At 53.1% G+C, this 9,839-nt stretch overlaps 1 protein-coding gene across 4 annotated transcripts in view; it reads right to left on the reverse strand.

The window, feature by feature from the left end:
- The window catches only part of dnai7 (dynein axonemal intermediate chain 7), a 184,643-nt gene extending 174,872 nt beyond the window's left edge, over positions 1-9,771 (reverse strand). For 3 of the 4 annotated variants that reach the window (XM_072471824.1, XM_072471823.1, XM_072471821.1), the window contains exon 1: positions 9,638-9,743. In XM_072471824.1, the coding sequence (XP_072327925.1) occupies positions 9,638-9,640 (3 nt within the window). In that variant the 5' untranslated portion in view covers positions 9,641-9,743. Of the gene's footprint in view, positions 1-9,637 lie in introns of all 4 variants that reach the window. The other variant, XM_072471822.1, reaches the window with a different exon arrangement.
- Positions 9,772-9,839: the final 68 nt, after the last annotated feature.

Consider the following 9,839-nt stretch of genomic DNA (forward strand, 5'->3'; position numbering starts at 1 on the left):
AAATGGCCTAACAAACCATTCAGTTGTATTCAACCGCTACGAAGAAAACACAAAGGAATAAAACCAAACGGACCACCTGACATTGACCTAGGCACCGGAAACGGCAAACCTAGCCCTGTCAACCCTGCAAAACCCTCCTGACTAACATCTGGGGACAGCTATCTCACAGACTAGTCAAGCTCACAGAATCATACCTTACAGCTAATGTCCCAGACACTGTCATCACCAGCAGAGGTGGCGGCACTGTGGTATACAGTAGGGAGTGAGTTGTCCTGGGAGTCCTCATCATCAGCTCTGGACCCCATGAAGTTTCATTGCACCAGGTCAAATAAGGGAAAGGAAACCACTGCTGTTTACCACATACGTTGCCTCCCAGCTGATGAATCAGTATTCCTCCACGTTGAACACCACTTGGAGTGAGCACTGAGGGCGGCAAGGGCACAGAATGTACTCTGGGTAAAGGACTTCAATCTGCATTGCCAAGAGTGTCTCAGTGGTATCACCACAGACCAAGCTGACTGGGTCCTAAAGGTCCATAGTCGGGTCCATAGTTGCCAGACTGGTTCTGCAGCAGATGGTGAGGGAACCAACAGGAGAAAAAAACATAGTTGACCTCTGTTGTGTATTCATGTTTGTTCCTAGTTTCAACAAGGTCAATTTAAGAGTTTGATCACGTGACGTACTGATTACATCATTGGCAGTTTGGGCGGGCTAGCAATCAGTCTACACTAGCAACCTCTGTGACACCTTCCAAATAAAGCTCTTGTTTGTTTTGTACTTTTGTGGTCTGCAAGTTCTCTTTTAAAATACCACAAAGAAACTGGCAATGAGGTGGTCAGATTCCACACTGCAAACACCTGACAAATAATCCAGTGGAGCAAGAAAAATTGGTGATCCACACTGCAGCCATCCAAAATATTTTAGCATAAATAAAAAAAACTCTAAAGCAATAATAGCAGAAAGCAGTGAAGAAACCAAAATTTAAATGTAGATTTCAGAAGAATCAGCATCAAAATGCTCTGCTCGGGACATTCTGGAACAGTGTCAAGTGCTCCCTCTACTGTGAGTAGCAAGTAAAGTAACAAATTAATTGAGAGTAGGGGAAAGGAACAGGCTGGATTACTTTGTTTGAAAAAAAAGTGAGGAAGTGCTAAAAAACTTTGTGGTGCATTTGTGCTTACAGAGGCCCTTCCCATTGTAAAAGTGGTGTGTGCTTATGGCATTATGGGACATTATGTTGAAAGAATCGAGCGCTGGAGTTCATACGCTGAAAGATTTATTATTTTGTTCAGGCGGACAAAATTTTGGTGAACGTAGTCCCGGCTTTCCTGAGTACGATGGGGAGTGGGGTAACCTTAAACCTCCTGCAAAGTCTTTTGCAACTAGAAATACAAGGCTTAAAAACTTATGATGAGATTGTGGAGATATGTCTTACCTAAACCGTTGGTCGCTGCCGAGAGAGGTTCAGGTTCCATAAACATAACCAACAAGATGGTGAACCAAACGCACATTTCGCAGCTACTTTAAAGAAATTAGCTGAATACGAATTCAGGATGGACGCAGGCCTAAAACCAGAGAAGCTCAATCTGGAAGCACGAACGCCGGAGGCAAAGGAAATTTTTAAATACTGGCTGCGGTGCTTCGAGGCCTACCTGGACTCCGCAGAGACTCCCATCCTGGGGCCACGCAAGCTGCGTCTACTCCACGCCCGGGTGAGTCACAGAATCTCCGCCACGCTCGAAAAGGCGACGATTTATGAGGAAGCGATTGAGTTGCTCCGCAAGCGGTTTGTCAAACCCGTCAATGAGGTGCACGCCTGGCATCTGCTCTCTACCTGCCGGCAGCGCTCGGGGGAATCGCTCGACGAGTTTGTTGAGAAACTCACCGCGCTGGCCAGGGACTGTGACCATCAGGATGTGACAGGGGAAGTCCATATGAACCTGCACATCAGAGATTCTTTCATGTCCGGCATCCGCTCGACCTACATCCAGCAGCGACTGCTCGAAAACGGGGCAAAAGACCTCCAGGAGACGCTAACGCTCGCCTCCTCGCTGGAGGTGGCCCGACATAACTTGGGTACGTACCCTGCGGACTCTGCCAGCCCCCCCCGGACTTCCTCAGACTCGCCCGTATTACAGGCCTGTGCCACGCGGCGACCCGCTCACCATGGGGGCACACCTTGCTACTTCTGCGGGCAGGGCCAGCACCCACGCCCACGCTGCCCAGCCCGCTCCGCGATCTGCAGCGACTGCGGGAAGAAAGGGCACTTTGCAAGGGTCTGCCTGGCCAGACCCAGGGGCCAGAAAAACAAAGAACAGCCGGCCCGAAAATCAGGCTCTCAGGCCCGCAGGCCTCGCAATGCTGCTGCGCACCGACCCGACACGTCCGCTTCTGACGCGTCATCAGCCTCGTGCGAATCATGGGAGCGGCCATCTGGTCGGCGGCCATCTTCTTGACCTGACACGTGCGACCAACGGCAGCGGCCATTTTACGACTCCGACTACCCACGACTGGGTGCGATCACCCTCGATCAAACTCGGCCAAAACACCTGCAGAACTCCATGATGCAGGTCCAGGTCAACGGGCACGACACTGCATGCCTCTTCGACTCCGGGAGCACAGAGAGCTTTATCCACCCTGAAACGGTAAGGCGCTGCTCCCTACGCACCCATTCCACATCCCAAACCATAGCCCTCGCATCTGGGTCCCACTCGGTACAAATCACGGGGTACTGTATTGCGGATCTCTCGATCCAGGGTGCCAAATACACCCGTTTCAAATTTTATATCCTCCCTCACCTCTGTGCCCCCCTGCTGCTCGGACTGGATTTCCAGTGCAGCCACCGAAGCCTGACACTGAAGTTCGGCGGACCCTTGCCCCCCCTCACGGTGTGCTGCCTTGCGACACTGAAAGTCGCACCCCCCTCGCTATTCGCTAACCTCACTCCCGACTGTAAGCCCGTCGCCACCAGGAGCCGGCGCTACAGTGCCCAAGATATGGCTTTTATCAAGTCAGAGGTCCAGCGTTTACTGGGAGAGGGGTCATCGAGGCTAGCAACAGCCCTTGGAGAGCGCAAGTGGTGGTAGTCCGGTCCAGGGAGAAGAAACGGATGGTCGTGGATTATAGCCAGACCATAAACCGATTCACGCAGCTTGATGCGTACCCTCTTCCTCGCATCGCGGAAATGGTAAATCGGATCGCCCAATACCGAGTCTTTTCCACGGTCGACCTCAAATCTGCCTACCACCAGCTCCCCATCCGACCAAAAGACCGCCTCTAGACTGCCTTCGAAGCAGCCGGCCGGCTCTTCAACTTCCTCAGGGTCCCCTTTGGTGTCACAAATGGGGTCTCCGTCCTTCAAAGGGCGATGGACCAAATGGTGGACCAGTACGGTTTGCGGGCTACATACCCGTACTTGGACAATGTCACCATCTGCGGCCATGATCAGCAGGACCATGACGCTAACCTCATAAAGTTCCTCCAGACCACCCGAGCCCTTAACCTGACCTATAACGAGGGCAAATGCATTTTCCACACCACCCGGCTGGCCATCCTCGGCTATGTCGTGGAAGACGGGGTCCTAGGTCCCGACCCCGACAGCATGCGCCCCCTTAAGGAACTCCCTCTCCCCCGCAGCCTCAAGGCCCTCAAACGGTGCTTGGGGCTTTTCTCCTATTACGCCCAGTGGGTCCCCAAGTATGCGGACAAAGCCCGCCCACTCCTAAAGACCACCACTTTTCCCCTCTCGGCTGAGGCTCAATTGGCCTTCAACCGCATCAAGGCCGACATCATCAAGGCCGCCATGCACGCGGTGGACGAAACCATCCCTTTCCAGGTAGAGAGCGATGCATCAGACATCGCCCTCAATCAAGGAGGCAGACCAGTAGCGTTCTTCTCCCGAACCCTCACCGCCTCCGAGATTCGACACTCTGCAGTCGAAAAGGAGGCACAAGCCATTGTGGAGGCTGTGCGGTGCTGGAGACACTACCTCGCCGGTAGGAGGTTTACCCTCGTCACCGACCAACAGTCGGTCGCCTATATGTTCGATAACACGCAACAGGGCAAAATAAAAAACGATAAAATTTTGAGGTGGAGGATCGAACTCTCCACCTACTCGTACGATATCAAGTATCGTCCAGGGGAGCTCAACGAGCCCCCAGATGCCCTGTCCCGCGGCACATGCGACAACGCACAGGAGGACTGCCTGCAAGCCATCCACAATGACCTCTGCCACCCGGGGGTTACCCCGCTCGTCCATTTCATCAAGTCCCGCAACCTACCTTACTCAACCAAGGAGGTCAAGGCCATGGTCAGGGCCTGCCAGGTCTGTGCGGAGTGCAAACCGCACTTCTATCGGCCAGACAAGGTTCGGCTCGTGAAGGCCTCGGGCCCCTTTGAGCGACTGAGCGTGGACTTCAAGGGGCCCCTCCCGTCCACCAACCGTTATGCCTATTTCCTCACCGTGATCGATGACTTCTCCCGTTTCCCATTCGCCATTCCCTGCACCGACATGACCTCAGCCACGGTGATTAAGGCACTGCACAGCATCTTCAACCTGTTCGGTTTCCCTGCTTATATCCACAGCGACCGGGGTACATCGTTCATGAGCGATGAACTGCGTCAGTATCTGCTCAGCAAAGGCATCGCCTCGAGCAGAACGACCAGCTATAACCCACGGGGAAACGGGCAGGTGGAGAGGGAGAACGCGACCGTGTGGAAGGCTGTCCTTCTGGCCCAGCGGTCGAGAAATCTCCCAACCACCCGCTGGCAGGAGGTCCTACCCGATGCCCTACACTCCATTAGGTCACTCCTCTGCACGGCCACAAATGAGACCCCTCATGAGCGATTGTTTCTCTTCCCCAGGAAGTCTACCTGCGGGGTCTCGCTTCCACCTTGGCTGACGGCTCCGGGACCTGTTCTTCTCCGGAGGCACGCGAGGAGCCATAAAACGGACCCTCTAGTTGAAAAGGTCCGACTGCTCCACGCCAACCCCAGTTACGCCTACGTGGAGTACTCCGACGGCAGGCAAGATACGGTTTCCCTCCGGGATCTGGCGCCCGCTGGATCCTCCACCACAGACGCCCCTTCCCGCGCCGCTCCCCTGCAGGACCCATCGCCCCCTACAACACACCCCCTTCCGGCCCTACCACCCGTTGGTGAGCTCCTACCGTGCGCCCCCCCTTGCGCCCCCCCTTTACACATCCCGCCGGCGCCGGCTCCGCTACCCCCGGCCCTGCCTAGTTCCTCTGCCCCGACCCGGACCGAAGCTCCGACCGCTGTGCTCCCGGATGTGCCCTCAACCGGGACGTCCGTGCCCGCCGCACCACCGCCCGAACTGAGGAGATCGAGGAGGACGATCCGGCCGCCGAGACGGATGGACCTATGATGGCACTTCACCCCCGCCGGACTCCTTTTTAAACAGGGGGTGAATGTGATGAACGGTTACTGCCTTATCATCATGTAAGGTGATGTCCCCTTTAAGACCAGGCTTGGAACCCTGGGGACTCCACCTCTGGCTCCGCCCATCTGGGAGCCATACATAAAGGCCTGCCTCATGGTCTGTATAGCAGTCAGCTCTCGTCCAAATCTGTAGCATAGTTATTAGCCTAATAAAGCCTTCTTTACAGTTTAATCTCCAAGCATCATTATTGAGGGTACCTCAGGTGGCCATCAGGATGAGGGAGACGTTGGGTACGTTTTTCCCTCCCTTATCCAGAGGTTTGTACGTGGTGTCCCTTCAGACATGGTTCATCTTGGATCTCCAGATGAATTTGAAAATGGCCCGGGTGACTGCTCCGGCGTAGGGTCGGGTAATGGGCCAGACCTGCGCTACATGCAGTAACACCGAGTGTGCCTCACACCTGATGACCAGGGTTTTGCCCGCAATGGACCAGCTTTGGTCTGGTCAGGGTAGATCACCGACTCCAGAGCAGACCGGACCCGATTAGCGATGAGTTTGGCTAGAATTTTATAATCCACATTCAACTGTGAAATGGGTCGCCAATTTCGAATTTCTTCCCTTTCCCCCTTCTGCTTGTAGATGAGGGTGATGATGCTTTTCCTCATGGATTCTGACATGCTGTCGTCCAGAAGCACACTCTCGTACACTTCCAGCAGGTCTGGGCCCATCCAATCCCACAGAGCCAAATACAACTCAGCCGATAAGCCATCGCTTCCGGGAGTTTTACTCGTCTCAAAGGACCTGACGGCCTTTGTCAGCTCTTCCAGAGTTAGCGGTTTGTCCAGGTTTTCCCGCTCGCTGTCGCCTAAGACCTCCGTGATAGACGACAGGAAGGTTTGGGAAACAGTGTTATCTGTTGGCTTCAGATCATACAGTCCGGCATAAAAGGATTTGCTGATCCTCAGGATGTCGGACTGCGATGACTTTACAGAGCCATCTTCTTCCTTCAGGCTGCTGATCACAGAGGTCTCTCTGTGCACCTTTTGGAAGAAGAAGCGTGAGAACTTTTCATCCTGCTCCACGGAGCGGACTCTGGAACGGAAGATAACCTTGGAGGCCTCCGAGGTGTAGAGCGAGGCTTGCTGGCTCTTCACCTCTTGGAGATCCTCCTTGACATCAACCCCCATCGACTGCAGCTGGAGCAAATTCTGCATAGATTTCTGGAGCCTGGACATGACCCCTCGTCTCTCTCTCACCTTTTGAATGCCTTTGAGGATGAAAAACCTTTTGATGTTCCCCTTGATTGCTTCCCACCAGAGCCAGTGACTGATGGAAATGAGGCTATGACAGGTGAGGACCTTGAGAGGATTGTTATCACCAAGGAAGTAGTGATGGGCAAGCTAATGGAGTTAAAGGTAGACAAGTCTCCTGGCCCTGATGGCGCTCCGTCTGCAGAGTTGCTGAAGATGTCGAGCAGCTTGGCGTCTTTTACCGTTTCCATCAGGAGCCTGGACGCAGTGTCTAGTTTGCTATTGGCTCTGCTGGATCGTCCAGCCGCATCAATGATGCAGTTGAAGTCACCGCCCAGAATGCCAGGCTTGGAGGTGGCCAACAGCAGCAGGAGTTGCTGAAGGACTGGCAGCCGCTCACTCTTTACGGCCGGGCCGTACACGTTAATGAGTCTGAGAGGGACGTTTTTGTATTTAACGTCTTCTACAAGGAGGTGGAGAGCTCGATCCTCCTCCTTAAGATCTTGTCGTTTTTAATTTTGCCCCGCTGTGCATTATCGAACATGAAGGCTACCGACCGTTGGTCCATGAGGAGAGTGAATCTCCTGCCGGCCAGGTAATGCCTCCAATGTCGCACAGCTTCTACTATGGCTTGGGCTTCCTTTTCCACTGAGGAGTGGCGGATTTCTGAGGCGTGGAGTGTTCGGGAGAAAAAGGCCGCGGGTCTGCCCGCTTGGTTAAGGGTGGCCGCTAGAGCTACGTCGGAGGCGTCGCTCTCGACCTGGAAGGGGAGGGACTCGTCGATGGCGCGCATCGTGGCCTTTGCGATATCCGCTTTGATGCGGCTGAAGGCCTGGCAAGCCTCTGTCGACAGAGGGAAGGTCATGGTCTGTATCAGGGGGCGGGCCTTGTCTGCGTACTGGGGGACCCACTGGGCGTAATATGAAAAGAACCCCAGGCAGCGTTTTAGGGCTTTTGAGCAGTGTGGGAGGGGAAATTCCATGAGGGGGCGCATGCGTTCGGGGTCGGGGCCTATTATCCCATTGCGCACTACATATCCCAAGATGGCTAGCCGGTTTGTGCTGAAAACGCACTTGTCCTCGTTGTATGTGAGGTTCAAGGCTTTAGCAGTCTGTTACTGAACTGCGGGGAACCAAGTCACGCTTAATAAATTGTAGCGCACAAAGACTCACGAGAGACGAATAGAGATGAAGTCGATGAGGCTTTATTAAGCGTGACTTGGTTCCCCGCAGTTCAGTAACAGACTGGCCTGCGGGGGAGAACTCCTGGTTCTTATACTCCGCCTTCAGGGCGGAGCTAGAGGTCAACAGCCAACCAGGACCTGGGATCTGTCAGCCAATGACATCACGGCTTCACAGTCCCACATGACCCCTAATGCATACTACCACAAGCAGAAGGTCATGTTGGAGTTGTATAGAACTTTGGTGAGGCCATAGTTGGACTTCTGTGTGCAGTTCTGGTCATCACATTATAGGAAGGATTGCTCTGGAGGGGGTGCAGAGGAGATTCGTCAGGAGGTTGCCTGAGATGGAACATTTAAGTTATGAAGAGAGGTTGGATAGGCTTAGGTTGTTTTCGTTGGAGCAGAGAAAACTGAGGGGTGACCTGAATGAGGTGTACAGGATTATGAGGGCCATGGATAGGATGGATAGGGAGCAGCTGTTCTCCTTAGTTGATTGGTCAGTCACGAGGGGACACAAGTTCAAGGTAAGGGGCAGGAGGTTTAGGGGGAATGTGAAAAAATGTTTTTATCCATACGGTGGTAATGGTCTGGAATGCACTGCCTGGGCTGGCAGTCGAGGAGGTTGCCTCACATCCTTTAAAAAGTACCTGGATGAGCACTTAGCGCATCATAACATTCAAAGTGCTAATTAATGGGATTAGGTAGGTAGGTCAGGTATTTTTCACATGCAGACTCGATGGGCCGAAGGATCCTGCACCGGGGGGGACCTCAAATGGGGTCTGGCCCGCGATCGGTGCCCACCGATCGTCGGGCCGGCCTCTCTGCAGGAAGACCTCCTTTCTTCCGCAGCCCCGCAAGATCCGTCAGACATCTTCTTGCGGGGCCGACTCGGAGAGGACGGCAACCACGCATGCGCGGGTTGGCGCCGGCCATCCCACGCATGCGTGGGTGATGCCAGTTATGCGGCACCGGCCGCGTCATGTGAGCGGCGTGGCCTTTACACAGCGCCAGGGGCTGGCGCGCATAAATGACGCGGCGCCTCTCCTAGACCATTATCGGGCCCTGAATCAGTCGGGATAGGGGCCGTTTCGCGCCGTCGTGAACCTCGATGGCATTCACGACGGCGCGAACACTCTGCCTCCATTTCGGAGAATCCCGCCCCTGATGTTTCCATACTATTCACCACAACCAGCCCTTGTGATAGGGGTTCCATAATTTCACCACTTTCTAGGTAAAGATCCTAAAAATGATACACCACAGGCAACCTGCAGCCCAACATGTCTATAATGGCTGTTTGAATGACCTATCCAATTGACCCCAGACTGTTGGTCTTTCCCCACAGCCTTGCCAATGTTCTTTGCAACTCTCCCCACTACCCTCAGCGTTCTTTCCATTAACCATACTGTATCCCCATTGACATCATTCAGCTAATCCCATAGGCTTTAATTTTGCTGATGAATCTATACTCAAAGACCTTTTACAACTCCATGTAGATCATAAACATCAACAAAGACCTTATTCACGAGGAATTTCTCCTGAGTTCCTTGTTGGATTTATTGTGAAAGACCGATATTAAGCAAACATAGGAAGACAGCAAATTAGACTTTATGAGTGAACTGCAACACATCTGTATTATATGTTCATGTCTCCATATTTTACAATTAATGTTAAACTATGCTATATATATCTACATCATACTATTGATATTAAACTGTGATATGTATATATCGATATCTATATTTTACTATTAATAATAAAACACAGCCTTCCTGGCCCCAGCTCTCACTCCCTTGACAAACTCACCATCTTCTTGCTCCAGGTGTAGTTGACAATAACAGAAAGTGCTGGAACTATCTGCTGACAGACAGAGAGACAGAATTAATTTTTCAGCTGATCTGGGCATTTACACCTCGTCTTGATAAACTCTTGTTTACAGCCTCTCATCCGTTGCTTGGAGACGCTCGCACCCATCCGCCCGCCAGGCGCAGGCCCCCCCCCCCCCCCC

This window comes from Scyliorhinus torazame, chromosome 13 (assembly GCF_047496885.1).
Source record: "Scyliorhinus torazame isolate Kashiwa2021f chromosome 13, sScyTor2.1, whole genome shotgun sequence".
Lineage (NCBI taxonomy): Eukaryota > Metazoa > Chordata > Chondrichthyes > Carcharhiniformes > Scyliorhinidae > Scyliorhinus > Scyliorhinus torazame.